Genomic DNA, 25,889 nt, shown 5'->3' on the forward strand with positions numbered 1-25,889 from the left:
TAGTTCAGGCTAAAAATCTCAGCTCCCGTTTCCTACTTGTGTTTGGGTGGAGCAAATCATTTTGAGACTCTAAAGCATTATACAGATGTAAAGCTGAATTATCCTTCCTACCTCTGTTATTCCCATTAGCCTTGATTTCCCAGCACAGAATTTTTGCCTGAAAAAGCAATGTGGAGAAGGAACATTGACAAAAAGAACCTGGGAGCTGTGGCTCCCAAATGCCTGGGAGGCAATCACCCAGCCCAATAGATCGACAACTGGTGAGGCCAGCTCCACTAGCTGCCTGGCAGGCACGCAGCCCACTCCTGTGATGTCACCTCTACAGTTACTTGTGCCCATCCCTCCACATGGAGCCAGCAGATTTAGGCACAGGAGGGGAGAAAAAATGAATCATAGGCTATTTTAGAAATTGCTTCGATTCCATTTGAGCCTGCAGTGGTGCCTTGCAAGCTGAGCAGAGCACCCTAAGCCACAGGGTAATGTGTTTTAAGTGCTGATAGCCTGGAAGCACCAGAAGCCTGGTGGGATTAATCCACAACCTCAGGCTCTAATTCAGGTAGGAAGAAGACAAATGGTAATTGGCATTTCTACAGAATTGTCATTGACAGGGTTTCTGATGACAGAATAGATTGAGATTCTAAGGCAGGCAGCTAAAAATTAACCCAGCCAGCCATGTCAGCAACATGCCCCAAACTGGATAGAATTCCTATGGACTAAGCCAGGTGTGATGGCTCTCGTCCCGGCACTCAGGAGGCTGAGACAAGAAGATTGCTCAACATTCAAGGCCAGGCTCAGGCACTCAGTGTGGTCCAGGGCATCTTGGGCTACAGAGTGATGTGCCTCAAAAGAGGACTGGAAAGGTGACTCAGCAGTAATAAATAATTTTCTTCTAATTTTAAGAGAAGCAAGAACTGTTGGACTGCCATTGCCCCTATTTAAAAGGAAGACCCTTGCAGCTGTCTGTTAGCATCTACAAAGCTCATTCTAGATCATAGAAGCTCCCTTCTCCACCCCACCCCACCCCCCAAAAAAACCCCAGCCCTGCACTTCATCTTGAGCTCTGGCCACAAAAACCTTGCGGCTATCTTTGTGCTTACTACTCTATTCCTGCTGCCTGCAACATTTTCCCTTTTAGCCTTCAAGATGCCACCTGCCATGAGGCATTCTATGCTCTTCCTGCCCTTAGCACTATACATATGGGTATCAGGTATCCCTGCTGCTGCTGTGGATGTCCTACACACATGTGTTGTCCTACACACATCTTCCTCACTGCACTAAGAGCTTCTATAAGGCAAGAAGTGTGCCTTGCTCTTCTCTGTGTCCCTGGAACTGAGCACAGAGGCCACTTTTGGTCAAGTAAAGGTATGTGCACTGGATGCCCAGAGCAGTAGACCACAATGGCCTGAGGGAACCATGGGGGTAAGGCTAGGAGGGTCCTGATAGCTACAGAACAGCCTGGAACTATCCCTATGATTATTTCTCACATGTGCCTTGTGCTCCTCTATAGGAGAGATGAGTGCCAAGGTATTTTTTATTGTAATGGCCTTTCAATGTATGTCCAAGATGTAATAAGTACAACAAGTCTGTTTTTATTGTCTTACTTTTGTTGCCCCTTAGAACAGATAACACCAAAATAGCTTTTAAAGTTTTAAAAGTGAATGGAGATACAGAAAACTACTAGATGACTACTAGTAAGGAGGGTAAGTGGGGAGCTGGATGTGGCGGTGCCTGCAGGCAATCCCAGCATTTGGGAGGAGCACGAGTTTGAGGCTGACATCACACAGCGAGACCCTGCCTCAAAATAAGAGATGTTAAGTGGCTATGACAACATTTCTAAACATTTTCATATAACAGCAGTTTGAGAAACAATCCTAAATTCACTTTTTGGTTCCTTTGAGGAGCCATTCAGTCTCCGAGGCTTCTAGGGTCATTTTGACATTCCTCCAGCCCTGCTATGACACTGTCTTCAGAATCCATTTGTTGGGGGTGGGAACAGAAAAGGGTAGTGAGAGTGAATATAATAAAAGGATATTATAATTCATATATGAAAGTGTCACAATGAAGCTGGGAGTAGTGGTGCATACCTTTAGTGCCAGCACTGGGAGGCAGAAACAGGATCTCTCTGAGTTCAAGGCCACCCTGGTCTACATCGTCAGTTCCAGAATTACATAGCAAAAGACCTTGTCTTGGGGAAAAAAAGTATCACAATGAAACCCATTCTCTTGTACAATTCATACGTATTAATTAAAAAGAAAGGGCTAAAATCTTATTTGCCACCCAGCCCAGAGCACTGATTCTCCAAGTTTCAGCTGCTGGGCTGAGCAAGTAAGTACTCAGTCAGCTGCCCTGTGGCTCACAGGCAGTAGTTCCTTCAGTGACTGGGTCTTGAGCCCCTGCTGTGTGCCAGGCTCTGTAGAGGATGCTGACAACAGAGCAGTGAGGATGACAGACACAGATCCCAGAGCCTATGAGAAGAGACAGGCTGGCAGGAAGTAAAGAGGCACAGATGCTTCTAGTGTGCTGAGCACCTCAATGAAAATAAAACAGGACCACATGGCAGAAAGGTGGCTGGGGTGGCTATTTAACTTGGATGTTCCTGAGGCCTCTCAGAAGGTACTTTTGGGATGAAGCCTGTAGACTCAAGGTGAGAGAAGTGATGAGATGGGGCAAAAGTTAGACTATCCAAGGACAGAGTCATCCAGGGAAGAATGAATGGAAAGTTTATCAGAAGGGGACACCTTGAAAGGGGAATGACTCATGTTCAAACCACCCGAACTGAGGAAACAGTGAGGGACCAGAATCCAAGGGCTTGATTCTAAGTATGACTGAAGGCCAGTGGGCTTTGATGGTAGGAGGGGTAAAGTATGACCTGAGCGCTAACAACATACCCTGGCTGATATACAGTTGAATGTAAGGGACAGGGAAAGCGTCGGGGAGCCAGCTTCAATGTTATGAGGGCTCTCCATGCAAAGGGTGGTGGTGATTCAGAGATGTGATGGTAGGGGTGGGGGAGGAAGTGCATGGATTTGTCATCTGTTTTGGAATCCACAGGACTTGCTAATGGATTGAAGAGGAAGACTGTAAACAGGGAAAGAAATAAGACCCCTACTCAGTGCTACGACAGAAGGACAAAAACACTAATGGTCTGGTTTTTTTTTATACTCTAAGTGCTCACTACTGACTACCATTTCCCTCATTGGGTGTCACAGGTGAAACCCATTCCCAGAAAGCTCTTGGACAATACTTGCCTATATTAAAAAGACTAAATAATTATAGAAGACACGTCTCTGACTGGAGAAATATCTACGTACTATGAACAATAAGAAAATAAAGAATCCAGCTTGGAAGTTGCAAAAGATGTGAAAAGAAGCTCATGAAAAATATAAAGATGGCAAAAAAAATTGTATGGATAGATGTTCAACATTGTGCGCCACAAAGGAACTGCAAATTAAAGCAACAGGATAGCACTACACACCTATCAGAACAGATGCTGCCGACACTAAGTACCAGCGGGGACATGGAGTAATAGGAACTGTCAGTCTTGGTTGGTGGGAATGTAAAACAGTGCAGCCACTTTGGAGGACAGTTTGCCAATTTGTGCCAAAACTACAGTCTTATTATATGATCCTATTATATGATCCAGCAGTTGCTTTCCTTGAGTATGTACCCAAATAAGTTAAAACTCACGGCCATACAAAAGCCTGTGCATAGATGTTTCTAGCACCTTTATTTATAGCAGCTTTCTTCATAATCGCCCAAACATGGAAGTAAACAAGATGACTTCAAGATGACTTTCAGTAGGTGAGTGGATCAACTGTGTTATCACGAAGTACAAAAAGCACTTATTTCCTCCTATTAACATCATGCATTAGCTGGGTGCTTCCTGCTCAGTCTTTCTGCAAACCTGAAACTGATCTAAGTCTATTCATTGAAAAAAGAAAGACTAAGGAAATGCTCACCCGCACCCACCCAGTAAAAGCGCATAGCACAAGGGAGCCACTACATAAATGCTAATTAAAAACTGGATAAGCAAATGATTCTGTCAGTTGGCAGTATATCCTGTAAACCCAGGACTCAGGAGGCTGAGGGAGGAGGATCATCGATTTGAGGCCAATCTGGGCTACGCTAGCAAGACTTTGTCTCAGAGAACCAAAAGAGAGTCAACCAATAACTCAAAAGAACTCAGGCCTCTGGTGCCCTGGCTCAGAAGGTCTTCTTGTATATCAGAAGTGAAGTCTTGGTATAATTCATTCCCAAACCAGAATATTGGGAAGAAAATGGAGCGTCCTGAGTGTAAGCTAGAAATTATAAGCAGAGAAGACCACAAGCTACAATTTGGTTCCAAAAGTGATGTGACTATTCATATGCTTTAAACTTTTCAGTCTGCCACATTTAACACTGTGGAAACTTTGCATTAAAATGTATACTTCCAACTTCACTTGGGAAATGAAAAAAAAGATAGAGAAACACCGGGCCAATATGCCATGCCTAGTGGTGAATGGCTCTGTCCACTTGGCAAGTACGTACACCTTGTTTTCCACAAACCCTATCCCTCCTGTCCATAGGTCTTAACTGTAGGCCAAGCATGGGTTTCCACTCACATTGTTTTTCTAGAACTTTGAGATGGGGTCTAACAATGTATCGCTGACTGTCCTGCAACTCTAGACCAAGCTGGCCTTGAATGGAGAAATCCGCCTGCCTGCCTCAGACCCCAAGCATTGGGATGAAAGGCAGGCACCACCACACCCAGCAGGAAACTATTTGTTATACTGGTCACAATTCAAGGTGGGAAACTGATATAAAGAGTCGGAGGAGCTCTATGCCTTGCCCAGTTGGAGTTTGCTCACATGCTGTAGATTCTCTGGCTCTCCTGGCAGCTAGGCTTGCCCCCTCTGATCTGGCGCCTAACCACAAGATGTCTCCTTTCTCTTATGCTGTCTCTCAGGCCTCAGACTGTGTTGGCCTTTAGAATTTTCTCAGGCTACCACCCACTGCTAGGAAAGCTGGACATCAGGAGAGAAACAATGGGCATTATTTAAGCTTACATGTTTATTGTTACCAAAATTCAACATTGCTCATCATCAAGTTTTGGTGGAAGTTATTCTCCTTGTTTCACTTAATTGCCTCCAAATGTAAGCACAGAGGAAGTCAGGCAGAGCAGAAGACAGCACCCACCTTTCTTTTCTATGGTCATGTGTTGCTAAGGCACAGCGACATGGAGTGTTACCCTCTCATGTATTCATTTCTTCCCCAAGCACTGGCTATGCTTGATCCTTGCCTCAGGACATCAGCCTGCTGGCTGTCCTCAGCAGGGGTCCCATGGGCGGGGTCCATGTATGGACTCTCATCTAGGATAATGCTTTAGGCTTTACTTCCAGATATTCGGGGAATACTGATGTTTCTTGGCAGTGACCAAGAAGCAACTCTATAAGCAAGCGCCTCAGTAAAGAAGTGAGGCAGTGACCAGAATAAATAGATGTGATGAAGGTTAAGGCAGTGCAAGAGAAAGGAGACAGAGCTCAGTGACATCTTGAAGTTAGGTTTGGCAACCCAGAAGACATAAAGGGGCATGAACCAAGAATTGGGCATGGTCCAAGCATTTGGAGTTTGTTTCAAACACCAAAATGTAAGGGGGAAAAAAACTGCTAAATTTGGCCTCATCAAAATTAACATTTCCTTTGCAAAAAAACTTGTTAGTAGAATTAAGAGATAACAAATCTACTGAGATAAAATATTTGCAAATCATATACCCAACAACAGATTTGTATCTAAAACATACAAAGAGCTCTCCAAACTCAACAGTAGAAAAAAACACACAAATTGAAAAATGGGCATAAAACATAAAAAAGGATATACAGAGAGCAAATGTAGCACATAAAAGATGTTTTAATGTCATTAGCTATTAGGAGCAATCAAAGTGAGGCCGCAGTGAGGTATCACTCTATACCCACCAGAAACAGGCAGAACAAACAACTCTAAGCACTGGCAAGCATTTGGAGAAACCAGCTTCCTACCAGATCCCTGCTAAGCATGTGAATGGCACACAGACTCTGGAAAACACTTGGGCCGTTTCTTATAAAACTGAATGTACACTATGTTCACACAAAACCCTGTATGTGGATATTCACAGAAGCTTTATTCATAATAGCCCAAAGCTCAGGTATCCTTCACTGGGTGGTGGTTAAACAGACCATGCCACATGCATGGGTATTTTGTACACACAGCACCTTGGATGGGTTCTTTTTTACATTTATTAATGTATATTAATTATATAAAATAATGTGTTTCACTGGCATTTTCATACATTTCTAGCATATACACTGATCGTTTTCACTCTTACCACCTCCTCTCTGCCCTGAGTGAAACTGTCAGTCACAAAGTTTATGTACTATAATAGTCCATTGATAGAACATTCTGGGCATGGAGCTGGTTTAGAGATGGAAAATATCAAAGGCTGTGAGAGCTTAGAGAAGGGGGAGGGCTGGGAGTGATTGGAATTTAAAGGCATAGCAAGAGAAGGGAGCTACATTGTGATGCAATAGTTCCGAATCATGATTGGAATAAACATTATTTGAGTCTACACTTGTGATAAAATTGTATAGACCTGTATATTTATTAACACACAAGTACATATCAGACCCAGGAAATATGAATGGTGTCGGTGAATTCTGTCAATGCCGACTTCCTAGTTTTGATATGAACAACAACCAGGTAAAATGCTAATTGGACAAACCTGGTGAAGGCCACATGGGCCCACTCCAAACTGGGTATTGTTGTTGCTGTTATTTGCAACTTCCTATGGCTCTGCACTGTTTGATTCCATTTTTATGGCATTCTTGAAAAGACAACACTACAGTGACAGAACAGAGCAGTAGCTGCCAGCTGGGCAGGAGGATGTGACTGCAAAAGAATGGCACTGAGGGGTTGGGGGGGCAGTTAGGAAAGTCTTCTGTGTCATGAATGTAGATGTGGGGTGTGTGTATGTGTGTGTGTGTGTGTGTGTGTGTGTGTGTGTGTTCAGAATCAGGTCTGTGCATAAAGTCAATTTTACTATAGATTAATTTTAAAATTTCAGAAGTAGGACTCCTATGCAGAACACTTTCCTGGCATACACAAGGATCAGGATTTGATTTCCAGCACCAAAAACTTAAGGAAGATTTTCTTTTAATTTAAAGTAGACTAGCAGCTGCCCTTTTCTCATTTCCTTCTCCTCTCCTCCATCATCCTCCATCTCCTGTATATATACCTGCTGGTGTGACGCCCTGTGCTGGATGTGGGTGCTTAAGTCAAGCAGTATTCTTCCTGCTTTAGAGGACAAGCAGGCAGTGGAGCCTGGTCACTGCTGATTCTACTCAAGGGAATGGAGCAAAGAGAACACCGAGCAGGGAGAGACCAAAGGGACAAGCTGATTACTTTTTTTGGGGGGGACAGGTGAAGCAGATGGCTCCAACAGTGTTTAATTCTGTCTTGGGTTTTTATACTATCTAATACAAAGGTTCTCTATGTACAGAAAAAAATTACCTCATTCAAAAATAGATGCAATAGTTATATTAAAAGAGAGTTTGCAAGCCAGGCATGGTGGTACATGCCTTTAATTCCAGCACTTGGCAGAGGCAAGTGGATTGCTGTGAGTTCGAGACCAGCCTGGTCTACAAAGCAAGTCTAGGACAGCCAGGGCTATTACACAGAGAGAAACCCTGTCTCAAAAAACGAGAGAGAGAGAGAGAGAGAGAGAGAGAGAGAGAGAGAGAGAGAGAGAGAGAGAGAGATATTACAGTGGGGCTATTGATTCTAAGTTCTTTTATTAGAACTATGTAACTAGATACTTTTGTTTATTATAACTTTAAAGCAATGGTTTTATCTACATGCTCATTATGAGTTCAAAGCAGAAGTTTTATATTTATCTTATTTCAAGTGTACACTATGTGTTCAAAGCAAGAGTTTTTAATGTCAAGATTTTTCCAAGAAACAGGTGTCTGTCTTGTCTCGTATAGTTAACCATTTATTCTTAGTTTTTATATTCATATGGTCTTTCTTATCATGGTGTACACCTGGGCTTTTTCCTTGGACTAAACCTAGAATGAATGTGTTTCCTTGTTCACTAATTTGTTTCATCTTGTTTTCCCCCTTGGTGTAAATCAAGTGCTTGACATATGGAGGTTCACAGAGCTCCTAGCAGTTTTGCTATACTGCAAAAGGGGTTTACAATTACTTGAATCAAGTAAGAATTATTTTTTAGGTATTTCACAAACATGCAGTTATAGAGAGTGTTGGGTGACTGTTCAGGCAGTAAACTGTCTCAGCCAATGTTTTCATTTTGGAAGCTGTTAACCTGCACTACCAGTTCACTCAGGAATTTAAGTTTTATTCCTTCTCAAGTCTCTGAAGGGGGTTGAAGACCAGATAGTTTTAGTTTTACAATCAAGTTTAGTTGGTTAGGGGATAAGATCTTTTTAGATCAAGATAAAGGATTTAAGTTAAGAGAGATGAGATAAGATATTGAATTTCATTCAGAAATTTAGACCCAACAAGATAGGAAAAATATTTACTTCAAACTTGACAAATACAAATAGCCAAATCACTATGAATATAACATTTATGGAACTCATGATTGTCTCATGGTTCTCCCTGCTGTATGTAGCTTGTTTTATTCATGTGTAATAAAATAAATGTATATGTTTTTTAAAAAAAGAAATAACAAAATGTGGACATAACTATAAATGTCAAAATTCAGATAGAGGTTTAAATTAGATATATAACCTATTTAATAAAAGCAATATGCCATAAAAATGAAGTTTTATAATTTGATATTTATAGCAAATTACCACTGTCATATTTGAAAGTCCTATCATTTATTCAACTTTTTAAAATCATAGAATATTCAGAACATTATTTTAATTATAAGCTCTGAATCTTTTCTACCCAAATTATGCAAGTGAAACATTTAAAGGACTGGGTAGAATTTCATAGTGTTCTATATTTCACCAGTACAATACTGCAACCAGAGAGAGAAATGATAGATAAGTGATGGGCAGATGACAATGTTTACAAAAGATGAATGGGTTACTCAAGAAAAGCAATGACAAATCAGGACATATTCTATGATGATTTAGAGCACCAAAGCCTAATTTATATGATTTGTTTGTAAGTGATAAAAATACATATTCTATTATTTAATCATCTAGATACCACAGAATCGATGGAAATATTCATATCACTTTCTGAGAATATAGTTTCCTATAGTTGTAAAAGACTCTTAAATTGTATATAAGTTTTGATCAAGCTGATCACTTTTAAAGTCGGGTCCTGTGCAGTGCTTTTCCAACAGAACTCTGAGCCTGAGAGACAGGGAAGGCTCCTTCCTCCATGATACATAGGTACCCACAACAGAAAGTACCAGAAGGATGAACTCTGTGTTACCTGGCATGAGAGAGAGAGAGAGAGAGAGAGAGAGAGAGAGAGAGAGAGAGAGAGAGAGAGAGTGTGTGTGTGTGTGTGTGTGTGTGTGTGTGTGTGTGTCTGTGTGTGTGTGTGTGTGTGTGTGTGTGTGTGTAAAACAATCATCTATTTTGTCCATTACTCTAGACTGGTGATAGAGCTGGGATCAGCTGCATGAGTCTTCTGGTTTGGCCTTTACCCACCTAGTATCAGCAGTCAGCTGGTGATCCAAAACCTCCACGCCCTGTATAATGCTTTCTAGGACCCCAGGGGTATCTAGGCCCTTTGTTCCTCATCATTTAGGGCTTACATTTTTAAAAGGGGGGGGTCACCACATTCTCATTCTCAGCAGAAGATCTGGCCCCAAAATGTATATGCTTATTTTCTTCGCGGCTCTACTGAGCTACGTAATTCATGTATGTTACCTGACTCTGACTTCTGTTTTCTCTCCTGTTTGCAGGGAATCTGAAGCATGTGGTCTAGTTGACAAGAAGAGATCAGGTTTCCAGAGCTGGGAAGCAGTGCCTGTAATGAAGACAGTGTGTTGATGCAAGCAGTTTGTGGAATTTGTGACTGCAGGGGAAATTTGGAAGAAATTACTTCCTGAAACTTTCCAAGGGGCACCAAGTGGCAGCTTGGCCTCCTGGGGTGAGGAGGGAGGCACCCCAGAGCCAGGCCTAAGGGGAAGAGGAAGATATGCAGTGTTTAGAGTGTTTATTTTAAAACACATACACACACACACACACACACACACACACACACACACACACGCAGTTTTTAGTCTTTCAAAATTATTTTTGAGCAAACTGAGGGGGAGAATTTTATCTTCCTAAAGGGGACAAGTCAGAAGGTGCAGGAGAGTGGGGCTGGGGGAGGGGCAGTAGACAGTAGACAGACAGGTTTGGACCTCAGGGCCATTTAGGTAGAACCCTGTGGGGGAGGGGGATATCAATAGACCAGCCAATGAAATCGAGTCTACTACTTTTGATTTAGTATTGTGCACTTACGGCATTCTTAATAAAATTTTCAAAAACCTAACTCCGTCCCCTTCCCACTGTAACTGCCACTGACAGCACACACAGTACTGAACTTTTCCCCATCACCAAAGGTCAGAAATGGCCCCCTTGCTCCCATACTCTGCCCTGGCCAGCCTGGGATTCTCACTCTAAATTTTGGACCCTACTGGGGAACTAGTGTGTCCCCAGCCTAGATGACAAGCTCTGTCATGTGCTGGGGCCTGTCCATGAAAAAAAAGTGCAGGGCTATAGGTTGTGCATCCATGAAAAGGAGGCATCTTGCACTCTGAGGAGGAGCTTGCTCTGCCAAGGATTCAGGGGTAGAAAGGTCAGGTGTCAAAGGGCATTTCATTCCCATGGGTAGACAGGACACTTCCAACTCAGGTGTTGACAATTGAGACGCATGACAGTGGGCTGGTGCCACCCGGGAAGCTGGCAAAATGGTGATGAGGAAAAGACAGCCATTCAGCATGGCTTTATACCCTGATTGACCAAATATTTATTAAGTTCTTTCAACCATTGTGACAAGTCTAAGAGACACAGGCACAGCCCAGTCCTGGGTTAGGCGAGGGGAAGAAAAAGCAAATATATGCCGAAAGCTGTGGGTCACTGAACTGGGAGCAACTGGCACTGCCAAACAGGCCCCCAGCAGCATGTCCGGAGGGATATTTAAATTTCCCCCATGCAAGCAAAAGCATTCCAGAGAAGGGAGTGAGGAAGCCTTGAGTGTGTCCTGAGCTGGGAATAGCCATGCTTTTATTAAACAGTGAGGGTGTCTGCTGTACTAGAAGCACCAGTCAGTTCAAGTGCCCACTGTTCTAAGTATACACTCTGGGCTTAAGGCAGTTTGGCTCACCCTGAGAAGAACGAGGATTTCAATGAATTGAAGAGTGGGGAAGCACTGAGCGGTCAGATGCCAAGGTTTGCCCTCCCAAAGGTTTGCTGATCCTACCCCAGTCCTTTCAAGGGTTCTACCTCCAGAGTCCCTGTAAAGGCCTCAGGCCTAAGAGGCAGCCACCTGGTAAGAACAATGGCTAGCTAGTGCCCTGTGGCCTTTTCAGTGGGGATGGCCCTGGTCAAGGTTATTCCTCCCTTATGAGGGAGTAGCAGACCGTGCTGAGGGTGCCAGGGAGACTTTTGTCATGAGATCCCATCTCAAGGCCAGGCTGGCACTGCCCAGGAACTAGCTCTGCCTCAGTCCTGCCCCCAATAGGATCCAGAAAGGCTCCTGAGCTGATGACCTTGGGCCTCAGAGGGCACTAATGCGGTAGGGGACGGGGGGGGGGGGGGGGGCCGGGGCCTGGCAGGGGACCGCGGAGGGGGCTCCAGTCTGTCTGCTGCTCAGGCTATGCAGGCCTGGAGTGCAGCTCAGTGGCAAGGCATTTGCCTAGCATGCACACAGCCCTGGGTTCTGTCCCCCAGCACTTCAAAAATAGGGGAGGAGAGGCAAGAGAAGACAAAGGAGAGAGAAGAAGAGAAAGAAAAGATAGGAAAATATTAGGCAAAAAAAAAAAGAACAACAGATAAAACCTGGAAACACTTTAAAATTTTACAAAATAAAATAGAGATCCCCCAAAGCAGAGCCAGCATCCACACAACCAGCACAGCGGGTTTGAAACTGCTCTCTCCAGAATTACAAAGGCATGCAGGCAGCAATGACTGCAGGGAAACCACCAAGACGTGAACTGAGGAGGACTTTTGCAGACTAGGAAATTATAAGGTGATTTTGTTTTGCTTTTGAGATTTTTTTTTCGAGGTTTTTTTTTCCCCCAGATATTCTCTAGTGAATCACATTTTATTTTTACAATGGAAAAAATAGGCTGAGCTATATAGCTCTGTGTAGAATCCCTGCCTCCCTGCCTGCCTCCCTGCCTGCCTGCCTGCCTGCCTGCCTGCCTCCCTGCCTGCCTGCCCGCCTGCCTGCCCGCCTGCCCGCCTGCCCGCCTGCCTGCCTGCCTGCCTGCCCGCCTGCCTGCCCGCCTGCCCGCTAATCCATGAGGCTGTGGGCTCCACCCCTAACCCCACAAGTAAAGTAATAAGCTAAAAAAACGAATTGCTTGTTTGAGCAGCACTAACTAAACTCAGTCACCAAAAGAAGAGGGGGTTCAGTTGGAGGAGCTGAGGAGTAAGGAGTATAAAGGGGGTGACTGATGAAAATACATTATGTACATGTATAAAATTGTCAAAATAAATTCTAAAAAATTTTTTTGAAAATACTCTTTATCTCAACCTCTGAGATAAAGATCAAAGTCAGCTGGAGCCTCCCACTGTGCAGACATGTACCCTGCCTCAGGGCTGTTCTCACTGCCCAGGAGGCTCTGAGCACAGCCCCAGGAGAAATGGGCTTCCGGGCAAGGCAGATCTGTATACTGGTGTGAGCTTTCACTCCCTTCAGCCAAAGGCTGCTGTCCATCTACCCACCGTAGTACTAAATTCAAGCCCAGTGACTCTGATGACAACCAGGAGGCAGACATTGGGATGCACCCCTTTTTGCAGGTCATTTCTACTTCAAGTGTGTCATTATCTCTCCTGCTGGATCTGTATTAGCATACCTATTAGAGATGAGAACACTGAGTCTCCAAACTGAAGTAATTTGTCCAGTAGTGAGTGGGAGAGCACTGCAAGCTCCCTTGTTCCACAGACCCACCCTATACCACTAGAATGTTTTGAGAACTGTGAGACTTTGGAGTTAAGAGCTTTCTTATAACTTACACAGTCCAAGTTGGCTCAAGCCGCACATCCACTCCTAGGCCCTCGCACTATAACAAATACACAAATTAGTCGTGTGCTTTTCAGCAAGGTGCCTGGCCTTGCTGTGTCTCTTTCCTTGCATAGAAAGCACAGAAAATGATCTCTGTACTTCAAGGACTCTTGGGAGGGGCTACTGACTTATCAAAGAAGGGAGCATCTGAAAAGAGCCTCAAAAAGCTGTGTGGTGGCACGTGCCTATAATCATAGCTCTTGAGAGGTAGAAGCAGGTGTTCGAAGCCAGCCTGGGCTATATGAGAGCCTGTCTCCACAAAAGCCTAAATACTGTGCATATGAGGCCTTCCACCAGCTCCAGACACACACCAGGGCCAGAAAGACTCTAAGAAAACTTTAGGCTGTACTGTGTCTATAACTTGAGGGTTAAGAAAAGTAGCTATCTTAAAAAGAATGTATGTGTGTGAAGCCCTGGAGTCAATACCCACCACTGAAGAAAAAGAACATATATATATTGGATATGCATGTATTTGCATAAAACATCTTTGAAAAAATACACAAGAAACTGGGACACTTCAGTTGCCTCCAGGCAGTGAAACCAAGTGGCAAATGGCTGGGGAAGTAAGGTAGGCTTGCACTGTTTCTTTTTGTACCTTCTGATTTTTTAACCATGTGGATGTATTACTTGGTCCCTGAAAAGGTAAATAAATAAAATTTAAAAATAAGAAGAAAGCCAACGGAAAATTCCCAAGCTGGTTTACCTTTGGGGAGCGTGGCTGTACCTCCCCTGCATTCGTTGTAAGCTGTCACAGAGAGAGTAGTATATTTCTGATTCTGTATTTAAAAGACTCTTTCTCGGGCAGAAAGATTTCTTTATTAGAAAACCAAATATTGTCAATCAACAGAAAAGGGAAGACAGAAGAAGAAGAAGATGAGGAGAAAGGAGGAAAAGGAATGGAAGCAGCCCTTTCCAGAAGTTCCTACAGCCATTGACCTGCTACATTTCTTTCCCAGAGGCAGGTCCTATCCCCTATGCTCAGTCAGTGCTGGGCCCCCAGCTGCCCAGTAGAGCCTTGCAAGCAATACACCCACTTTTACCTCCTACTGCCTAAATGTGAGCCTCTCTCTGACACTCATTAGCTCATTACTTGGACAAGAGCCAAGTAACCCACTCTCTCTGATTCTTAGATTTATCATCTATGAAGCATACTCCCCGAACCTCCCTCCAAGAAGGGGAACTGCCCCCCGAGGGACAAACATACTAATAAAAAATAAAATAACAATAACAAACCTAGGTACAGTGGTACACACCTAGAGTCCCACTTACTGAAGAGGCTGAGGCAGGAGAATTACTTGAGCTTGGGAGTTCTAGCCAGTCTAGGCAATACCACAACTATGTATCAGAAAATAAAAGAAAAAGCAGGGGGGGGGGGAAACCTGAGGCTGTAATTGGGTTCACTCTCTTGTAATCCTAGCAGGAATTCAAACCCAGCCTTGGGGACCTAGCAAGTTTGAGGCCAGTCTGAGCTAGAAAGTCTATCTCAAAAGGAAAAAAAAAGGCAAGAAAAATTATAATGGGGAATAAAGAAAAGAAATACAAGGGAGGGAGAGAAGAAAGTACAAAGGAAGGGAGGGAGGGAGGGAGGGAGGAAGAAAGGGAGGGAGGGAGGGAGAGAGGAAGGAAGAAAGGGAGGGAGGAAGGAAGGAAAAAACTGTCGACAATCTGCTCAGTACAATAGCAACACGTTGGTTTTAGGTTTTATAATTCTCATCTGCTACAGATACAAAGAAAAGTGTTCACATATGAAATAATACATCTGGGGTTCAGTTTTAAATGCTCTGCGAGAAAAAAAAAGTTTTATGAAGGACCATCTTCATGGTTTTAAACTATCTTCACACACACATACCTTGTTCTTGGCCAGGTGCAGTGATGCACACCTATAGTGCCAGCTCTCAGGGAGGCAGAGGCAGGTGGATCTCTGTAAGTTCAAGGCCAGCCTTCCTGGTCTACAAAGCAAGTCCAGGACAGCCAAGGCTGTTATACAGAGAAACCCTGTCTCAAAAAACAAAACCAACCAGCCAGATAAATACTCTGGGGGAGAAAATGTATAACAACAAAACCCTTGAGATGTGAGGCCCAATAGAGGGCATCACAGGTGGAGGTGCTGGGCATGGTGATACATGTCTGCAACCCCAACCTAGGAAGTCAGAGACGGGAGGATCCTGGAGAGTCACTGGCTAGCAAGCATAACCAAAATGGCCAGCTTCTGGCTCGGTAGAAGACCCTGTCTCAAAAAAATAAGACAAGTGGTGCCTCTAGCCTCCATGTGCACACGCCCACACAGACATCTGCCCACGCGCACACACACACCACAAAAGAAATCTATAACACCATAATTGTTATTGCTCTTAGGAGACTACTGATAGTTTTCCAGCTTTAAGGCAAAGTAAGTGGGTTTTCCAGAGAGCCAATGCAATCCTAAGCAAAAATAATGCTAGAGGCATTACTATACCTGATTTCAAGTTGTGCTACATAAACAGCATAGCACCTGCACACAACATCAGACACGTAGATCAATGGAACAGAAGACCAAGGGAGGACTCATACAGCTATAGTTTCTTCTCTTTGTACAAGGATGCCAAAAATATACATTGGAGGAAAAACAGCCCTCTCTTAGTTACTTTTCTGTTGCTGTGATAAGATAGTCTGATAAAGGAGATATAAGGAAGGAAGGAAGGGCTTATTTTGGCTCACAGTTCAAAATGACAGTCCATCATTTGGGGGAAAATCACAGTAGCAAGAGTTAGGGATAGCTGGTCACATTTCATGCCCAGAGACCTCTCTCTCAAGTGCTGCTAAATTTCAAGTTGACAATTGAGATTAGCCATCAGAGTACATTTCAACAAAATGCCCTGGGAAAACCAGATATGCACATATAGATGGTTGGAACCAGATTCCCATCTCTCGTTCTGTAGAAAAATCAACTCAAAATGGATCAATGGCTTTAATATTGGACCTAAAACTTTAAGGCCAATAGAGAAAACACCTTAAGATATGACCATAAGCAAGGACTTTCTGACTAGGATTCCAGTCACTCAGAAAATAAGATCAACAACTGACAAATAGGACCTCATGAAATTAAAGGCTTCTATATAGCAAAGGAAATAACTGAGTGAAGAGAAAACCTACAGAATAGGAGAACACTCTTTGCCAGCTATACATTGGGGCATAAGATTAATGCCTACACTATACAAAGAGCACAAATAATTAAACAACAAGAAATCACACAACAAATAAGCTAATGAAATGAACAAAAAGTTCTGAAAGGATCAAGAGCAAGACTGGGAAGATGGCTCATGGGGTAGAGCATATGCTATGCCAGCATGAGGCCTGACTTTGAACCCCTAGACCCCACCTACAACCGAACAGACTACCACGCATGGATAATCTCAGCTTTCCTACTGAGAGATGAGAGGCAGAGATGGGAGGCCCCTAAAGCTCACAGGCCAGCTAGCCTGGTGTACACAGTGGCAAACCACAAAAGGACCCTGTCTCAAGTAGAGTGGAAAGCAATAACCTAACCATCACCAACACTCAAGGTTAGTGGTCCTCTGACTTCTAGCCATGTACTGTGGCATTTGTGCACACACACACGCCAATATCCATACACACGCACACGAACACACATATACTCATACTCACATTCTCACACACACACACACACACACACACACACACACACACACACACACACAACTTTTATGGGGGGCTTTGTGTAGCCCTGGCTCCTCTGGAACTCGCTTTATATGTAGACCAGGCTGTCCTCGAACTCACAGAGATCTGCCTGCCTCTGCCTCCTGAGTGCTGAGATTAAAGGAGTGCGCCACCACCACCAAGCTCAAAACATTTTTTAAGTAAGTACAAATGACCAATAAACTGGAAAAATGTCCATCATTACTAGCCATCAAAGAAACATAAATCAAAACTTTTTATCAAGAAAACAAGCAACAAGTAAAGGTGAAGAGGCAGACAAAAGGTTGTTGTGGAAGTTTTGGGTTATGATATGTAAACATGTTTCTGTTTTAATCCCAGGTGTGGGATATGTGGGCTGCTCCAGTTTGTCCACAGCTGATAGTTGCCTCCTCAGAGGACACATGATGTTTGTCAGCTGTGAACCACCTCGTGCAGGGGCATGGTCTTTGTAAGTGGGGATCATAGCCAGACCCAAAGAGAGACTGGGGGCTCCAAGAAATAAGAAAGCTGCTGGTGCTTCCCCCGTGCTGTTCCTGCTTGCTGTAGATGCAGTGTGACGAGAAGAAGAGATGTCCTGAAATGGAGATTGGACTTGCCCCAAAGAACCTGATGACCCTAAACAGCAGGAAGCAGCTAAGGAAAACTACGTCCCCTCTTCCCATTAGCCTTCTTTCTCCCCTACCTGGTGTTGGGGTGTTGGAAGGGAGTGGGGTAGTTGATCAAAAATGCACCAACAAAAAGTAATCTTTATATACTGCTAGTGGGAATGTAATACTGACACCACTGTGGAACTAAGTATGGAGATTCCTCAAACAATTAAAAAATTTACTATATGGCCCAGCTATACCACTCCTAGTCTTTACCTAGAGGACGCCAAGTCAACATATCACAGAGATCCTTGAACAACAATTCACAATAGCCAAGCCCCATATCCATCAACAGAGAAATGGATTTTTTAAATGCAGTTTATATACACGATGGAAAGTTTTGAGCTGTAAAGAAGAATGAAGGCATGTCACATGAAGAAAAATGGATATGACATGAAATAATCATTAACCAAATCAATTCAGTCTTTGAAAGACAAATATTACATGTTGTCGCTCATTTGTAGTTTTGAGATGTCATATAGATACATACGATCATGTATGTACAAATGACCTGAAAGTAGAAGCAAGGGGACTAACAGGAATGAGAGGGGGGAAGCAGGAGGGAGAGGGTAACAGGTACTGGGGAAGATTATACTCAAAGTGTATTTATATAGTTAGATTTTTAAAAATGGTCTTATAATCCAAGATATTTTTTAAAAGGCCAAACAAAAAAAAAATCACATATGCGATCCCTTAAATAAATTTGTAATTGAAAAGCAGGCAAGAGTGTCAATGTCAGAGAGAGCCTACTTCCCCCCACCCCGGCAGGACTGCCTTGCCAGGCCACAGGGGAGGAGAACACACTCAGTCCTGCTAGGACTTGATAGGGCGTGGGGAGGTGGATGGAAAGGGAGGTTCCCTCTTCTGAGGAATAAGGGAAGGAGAGGGAGAGAGGGTGGGGCTGGGAGGTGGGGAGGGATGGGGCTGTGACAAGGATTTAAAGTAAATATATATATATATATATATTTTGTTTTGTTTTTTTGTTTTTCGAGACAGGGTTTCTCTGTGTAGCCTTGGCTGTCCTGGACTTGCTTTGTAGACCAGGCTGGCCTCGAACTCACAGAGATCCACCTGCCTCTGCCTCCCCCAGTGCTGTGATTAAAGAAGTGTGCCCCCACTGCCCAGCTAATAAATAAATTTTTTAATTAAATAAAAATCTAAAAAAATGTATTGACTTTAAAAAACAATAAAGGCCAAAAAAAGAAAGAAAGAAGGAAGGAAGGAAGGAAGGAAGGAAGGAAGGAAGGAAGGAAGGATGGAAGGAAAGAAAGAAAATTGACTTCTTAGGTGGAGTGGCTCATATGAATACTCCCAACACTTGTGGCAGAAGGACTGCCATGAGCTTGCAGCCAACTCAAAACTACCAATGTTGAAAAAAATAAAAATAAAGGACATGCTTTGATCAGAATTGCATCATTAAAAGCTTGCTCTGACTGTCATGTGAACAGAAATAAGGAGCCTTCTGAGACTCGGCTCCAAGATGTACAAATTATATATACATAATACCAGCTGCAGAGAGAGAGGTGGGGGGACGTGTACATATGTAGGCACCCACAGAAACAAGAGATTTTGGATCCCTATGGGGAGAGTTAAGGTAAGAGCCACCCAACTTGGGTTCTGGGGATCAAGTTTGGGTCCTCTACAAGAGCAATACATATTCTTGACTACTGAACCACTTTCCCAGGTACCCCCTTTTTGGAGTTTTGAGCTGGGGTCTCACCCTGCAATCCATAATGTCCTAAAACTCATATAAATCCCCCTGCTTCAATCTCTCAAGTGCAGGGATTACAAGCAGGAGCCACAACACCTGGCTGGGACACTAATTTTGTCTGGTTTTGTACACTGATGTAGCCCCGGGGCTTGGCACACTACATGGCATACAGTTCTGTGCCCAATAATATTTATGAAGTAGATTGTACACAGATAAATTTACATTGTTCTAAAATCTAGTTTTGTTTTATGAGACAGAGTCTTATGTGTAGCCCTGGCTGGTCAATGTAGACCAGGCTGGTCTTGAACTCACAGAGGTCTGCCTGCCTCTGCCTCCTGAATGCTGGGTTTAAAAGTATGTGCCATTTCACCCAGCCCCCTGTGACCTGATTTTTTTCCTCTTAAATTATACACTATATGTGGCTTTCCCATACCAATGCACAGAGCTACCTTGATATTCCAATCACATAGTAAATAATCCCGAATGTAATCACAGCACTCAGGAGGCAGAGGCAGGTGGATCACTGTGAGTTCAAGGCCAACCTGGTCTACAAAGCGAGTCCAGGACAGGCAAGGTTACACAGAGAAACCCTGTCTCAAAAATCAAAAACAAAAACAAAAAACAAAAAGGAGAGAAAGGAAATAATCCCAAGATCTCACAAATGTAAGTATATGAAGTTTTAAAACTTCTACAAAGCAAATTAAATAATTAGCAGACTGAAGAGATGGCCTACAAAAGAAAATTTTGCTAACTTTACATCACACATGGAATTGATATTTAAGATATTTTTTAAAAAATCAGGTACCAAAAAATCATGCAGACAATAAATGAATAAACTGTACAGACAGTTCTCAAATGAAGGAACACAAATGAAAAACAAATATTTTTTAAAATGTTCAGCATTCTTAGCTATTAAGGAAATGCAAATTAAAATTATTTTGAGATACCACCTCACCCCAGTCAAGAAAACAAAAAGACAACCAATTCCGGTGAGGATGAAGGAAGAGAGGAGCACTTATTTTCTGTTGGTAGTTATGATGTAAACTGGCACCACCACTATGGAAGCAGCATGGAGATTCCCTGCCCCCCCCCAAAAAAAAAAACCACAAAAAGACACCACTCCTGGATACAGATCCACAGGACTCTAAGTCAACACCCCACATAGAGAGTTGCATATCCATGTTTATTGATACACTATTTACAACTGCCAGAAAAATCAACCCTGCTTAGTGTCTATCAACAGATGAATGGAAAATGAACATATGCTACATATACACAATGAACATACACATAAAGTTATGTAGCCAAAAAGATAAATGAAATCATGTCATTTTGCAGAAAAAAACTGATAGAACCAAAGATCAATATGTCAAACAAAATAGACTCAGAAAAACAATTATTGCATGTTTTCTCTTAATGTGGAATCTAGATGTGTGTGTGCATGCGTGCGTGTGCGTGTGTGTGTTTTAAAACTAGAAAGGGATCATGAGAGGGGAAGATATAAGGAGGACTCTAGCAGAGACTCCTAGTAGCAGGGGCCATAGAGACTGAAGAGGACACCCTCTAACTAGATAAGTCTCCTAGTAGAGGGAGGGGAACACCAACCCACCCACAAAAACTTCAACTCAAAACTCACCCTGCCTACAAGATGTGCAGGGATAAAGATAGAACAAATAGAGCAGAGACTGAGAGAACGTCCAACCAATGCCTGACCCACCCCATGGGAGAGAGCCAACTCCTGACACTATTAATGATACTCTGCTATACTTGCAGACAGAAGCCTAGCAGAGTTGTCCTTGGAGGGGTTCTACCTAGCAGCACTTTGAAATAGATGCTGAGACTCACAGCCAAACACTGGGCAATGCATAGGGAGTGTTATGAAAAAGTGGACGGAAGGAAAAAAGGACCTGGAAGAGACAGAGGCTCCACAAGAAGACCAACAGAGCCAAGTAACCAGGGCCCAGAGGGGCTTGCATGGACTGGACCTAGGCACTCTACAAAGATGTAGCCAATGAGCAGCTGAAGCATGTGGGTCCCCTAGTAAGGGTAGCAGGGGCTTTCTCTGATATAGACTCTGTTGATAACTTCTTGATTACTTCCCTCTGGTGGAACTGCGTTGCCAGGCCACAGGGGAAGAGAACACATTCAGTCTTAATGCAACTTGATAAGCTGGGGTGGATTGGAAGTGCAGCTCACCTTTTCTGAGTAATAGGGGAGGGGAATGGGGGGAAAGGAAGGAGGGTGGGATTAGGAAGTGAGGAGGGATGGGCTATGACCAGGATGTAAAGTGAATAAATAAATAAATTGTAAAAAAAAAAAAAAAAAGAAAGAAAGAAAATTGAAGGACTCACACTTACCAATTTAAAAACAAAACAAAAAAACCTAGTTACTGTTAGACATGGTGGGGCACACCTTTAATCCCAGAATTCAGAAGGCAAAGGCAGGCAGATACCACTGTAAACTGGAGGCCAGCCTGGTCTACATAGACAGCTCTAGGTTAGACATGACTACATAGTAAGAACTTGTCTCACTTTTTTTAATCATTAAGAAACTGTAGTAACTATAATAGTGTGTTACTGGCATAAGCATAGGCATAGAGGTACAATGGAATAAAATTGACAGCATATATAATAATCTAACTATGGCCAATTGATTTGGACTAGAAGTACTAAGTCCATTCAATGGAGAAAGAACAATCTCTTCAACTAATGGTCCTGAAACAACTACATTTCCACATACAAAAGAATGATGTTCAACCCCTATCTGACAGGATAAGCAAAAATGAATTTGAAGGAGATCACAGTTTTGTAAGAATCCAAACTATAAAACTCTTAGAAGAAAACATAGGAATAAATCTTCATGACCTTGGATGTGGCAATGAATTCTTAGACATGACACCAAAAGCATAAGCAACAAAGGAAAAATAAATTGGACCTCATCAAAACTAACAGATTTTTTTTTTCCTCGCAGAGGACATTACCAGGAAACGTACTAGAGAAAAACAGGGAAACCACTTCAAGATCTAAGCATAGGCAATGACTTTCTGAATAGGACTCCGATAGCTCAGGAAATAATAGAAGAACTGACAAATGGAATCACATCAAATTAAAAAGCTTCTGCATCGCAAAGGAAACAATTATCAGAGTGAAGAGGAAATCTTTCCAGCTATTCATCTGACAGGGGATTAATACCCAGAATGTATAAACAACTCAAGAAATTTAACATCAAAAGAACAAGTAATCCAATCAATAAATGGGCAAATGAACTAAACTGACATGTTTTCAAATTTTGAAGTACAAATGGCCAGTAAGTTTTTTTTTTTAAAGTGGTCCACATCCTTGGCCATCATGGAAATGCAAATCAAAACTATGCTGAGATTCCATCTCCCCCCAGTCAGAATGGCTATCATCAAGAAAACACATTTCTTGTTTGCATAGTAGCAAACAACTTTAATCCCAGCACTTGGGAGGCAGGATCTCATGCAGTCTCTGTGAGCTCTAGTCTACATACAGTGTTCCAGGACAGCCAGAGCTACATAGTGTGACGCTGTCTCAAAAAGACAAAAACAAAGAAACAAACAAAAAGCACAAAAGAGAAAGTGCTGGTGAGGATGTGGGGCCAAGCAATCCTTATAAACTGATGGTAGGAATGTAAATCACTTCCACCACTGTGAAATCAATATAAAGGTTTCTCAAAAACATAAAAATAGGGCTGGGTGTTAGTGGCACATACCTTTAATCCCAACACTCAGGAGGCAGGTGGATTGCCGTGGGTTCATGGTCTACAAAGCAAGTCCAGGACAGTCAAGGCTACACAGAGAAACCCTGTCTCAAAAAACAAAAGGAAAAAACATAAAAATAGAACTACCCTATGGGTAAAGATGGCTCAGAGGTAAAGGGACTTGCGCAAGCTTGCTGACCAGAATTCCATACCCCGTGGCCATGTAAAGGTAGAAGAGAACCAAATCCATAAATTTGTCCTCTGACCTCCAGACATATTTCATGGCATGTACACCCCATGCCTACACATTATGCACACACAAATACATGATAATAAAGGCTTTTTAAAAAGAGCTACCCTGTGATTCATGACTACTACTCCTGGGTATGTACTCAAAAGGATTTAAAGCCAGCATGCCATAGAGCTAGCTGGACACCCATGTTCATTGTGGCATATTCATAATAGCCAGCTATGGAATCAGCCTAAGTATTCATCAATGGGTGAATAAAAAAATATACACAGTGGAGCATTATTTAAACATAAGGAAAACGGGCATGGACTTAGGGGAGAGGAATGGTGGGGGGCGAGGGAAGAACGGGAGGATACAAGTGATGGGATAACAATTGAGTTGTAATCGGAATAAATTAATTTTTAAAAATAAACATAAGGAAGAATGAAACCCTGTGATTTGCAGAAAAATGAATGAAACTTGGGGATCAGCATGATGAATAAGAGAAGGCAAACCTAGAAAGGAGTATCAAATGTGGGGAATCTGGACCAAAGTATGAAGATAAAAGAGGGACTGTTAGAAAAGCACGAGGGGAGCCGGGCGTGGTGGCGCACGCCTTTAATCCCAGTACTCGGGAGGCAGAGGTAGGCGGATTGCTGTGAGTTCGAGGCCAGCCTGGTCTACAAAGTGAGTCCAGGATGGCCAAGGCTACACAGAGAGACCCTGTCTCGGAAAAAGAAAGAAAGAAAGAAAGAAAGAAAGAAAGAAAGAAAGAAAGAAAGAAAGAAAGAAAGAAAGAAAAGCATGAGGGATTAGGTGGAGGGGATAAGGCAGGCTAATGGAGTGGTGAATGATCAAAGTACAATATATATGCATATACACAAAAGCCACAATGAACCATATAAGATGGCACATATCTGTAATGTCAGCACTTGGGAGGTAAAGGTAGAAGAAACAGGAGTTCAAAGCCAGCTTGGACTGTATGAGATCCTGCCTCAAAAAAAAAAAACTTCAGTGACTATTATTATTCTGAATAATTTCTATATGCTAGTGAAACTTGTGAGAAGAAAAAGAAAATGAGGGGCTTTGGTGTAGTTCAGTCGTAGTGTGCTTGCCTACTGTGTAGGTGCCCTTGGAGTCAATTCTCTCTAGAGTAGGGGTGGGGAAAAATAAGGCATGGGGAAAGAAGAGAAACTGTAAAAACACAATTCAAAAAAGACAACTTCATTTTTAACATGGGCAAAGAACTTCAAGATTTCTCCAAGGAGGGCATACAAATGACCAACAAATGCATGAAAGGATGTTGAACATCATTAGTCATTTGGGAATGCAAATCAAAGCCATAATGAGATGCCATTTCACACACACAAGGATGGCTATAATTAAAAAGTGAAAAAAAAATTACAAGAGTTGAGTATGTTGGAGAACCAGAATCCCCCGTGCATTGCTAGGGGGAATGTAAAATCCCACAGCTGCTGTGCAGAACAGTTTGGTGATTCCTCAACAAGCTAAACATAGAATTACTCTACCTCCCAGCAGCTCCTTGCCTAACTACATGCCCTCAAGAACTAAAAGGAGGCTCCCAGACAAACAGCAGTAGTTAAGAGGTAGCCAAATAAATACCCAAAAACTAGTGAATGGAAAAATGGGGCGATCTACATACAACTGAATACTATTGAGCCACAAAAAGCAGTAAGTACCGAGACTGCTAAGGTACTTGAAAACATGCTCAGTGAAAGAAACCAGGCAGAAAAGGCCACACATATTGTATGACTCCATTTACATAAAATATCCAGAATAATCTGGACCCAGTAGAGCAAAACTGTAATCTAAGCACTTGGGAGACTGAAGAGGAGGGTTACATAGGCTATAGAGTAACCCTGGCTTAAAAAAAAGGGAACCCAGATGATGATGATGATGATGATGATGATGATGATGATGATGATGATTTAAATAATATACTTTAAATGGTAAATTAAGTATACAAATAAAGGGGCTGGAGACATGGTTCAGAGGTTAAGAGCACTGCCTGCTCTTCCAAAGGACCCAAGTTCAATTTCCAGCACCCACATGGCAACTCAAAATTGTAACGTCAAGATCTGACACCCTCACATAAACGCACATAAATTAAAATTAAATCAAATGTTTTTTTAAAAAAAGTATACAAATAAAGAAATCCATAGCCATTAGATTGGCTCTTCCCAGAGCCTGGCTGACATGTGGACAAGTGTTGAATGGACAGTGGTTTTGTTTTGGAATAACGACAATGTTTTGGAACTAGATAGCAGAGGTAGTTGCACAACCTTGTGAACATGCCAAATGTCACTGAATTGTTCACTATGAAATGGCTGACTATCCTGTGAATTTCACCTCAAAAAAATCCCCACTGGAGTGATGATGCTCCCATTGATCTCCTTGTTCATTTGTTGTTGTCACTTCCTCAAGACAAATCTGTAGAAAGGCCCCAGCTGGACCAAAAAGCATATGCATTCCAAACAACCCAAAAGATGATGGCTTGGGATTCTCGCAAACTGTTGCAGTTCACATTGCACTATCTGTCTGCATGAAGGTGGCTTGCTAAGGCACCTTTCCCTGACTTTGTCTTCACCTGTCTAGAGGCTAAGGTAGCCACTGTTCAAATGTTCACCTTTCATTAGTGAGATTAAGCATG

The 25,889-nt window shown here is 42.7% G+C and overlaps 1 protein-coding gene and 1 long non-coding RNA gene across 2 annotated transcripts in view; one reads left to right on the forward strand and one right to left on the reverse strand.

Moving 5' to 3' along the window:
• Positions 1–9,936, reverse strand: part of LOC311601393 — a 52,278-nt gene extending 42,342 nt beyond the window's left edge. Inside the window, exon 1 of the long non-coding RNA XR_014780571.1 lies at positions 9,864–9,936. This is a non-coding gene — a long non-coding RNA (uncharacterized lncRNA). The remainder of the gene's footprint in view (positions 1–9,863) is intronic.
• The window catches only part of HDAC8 (histone deacetylase 8), a 219,579-nt gene extending 209,103 nt beyond the window's left edge, over positions 1–10,476 (forward strand). Inside the window, exon 11 of the mRNA XM_084788812.1 lies at positions 9,899–10,476. Within this exon, the coding sequence (XP_084644938.1) occupies positions 9,899–9,921 (23 nt within the window). The 3' untranslated portion in view covers positions 9,922–10,476. The remainder of the gene's footprint in view (positions 1–9,898) is intronic.
• The last annotated feature ends 15,413 nt before the right edge of the window (positions 10,477–25,889 follow it).

The sequence above is a fragment of the Acomys minous genome (genome assembly GCF_964271855.1).
Source record: "Acomys minous genome assembly, chromosome: 7".
Taxonomy (NCBI): Eukaryota; Metazoa; Chordata; class Mammalia; order Rodentia; family Muridae; genus Acomys; species Acomys minous.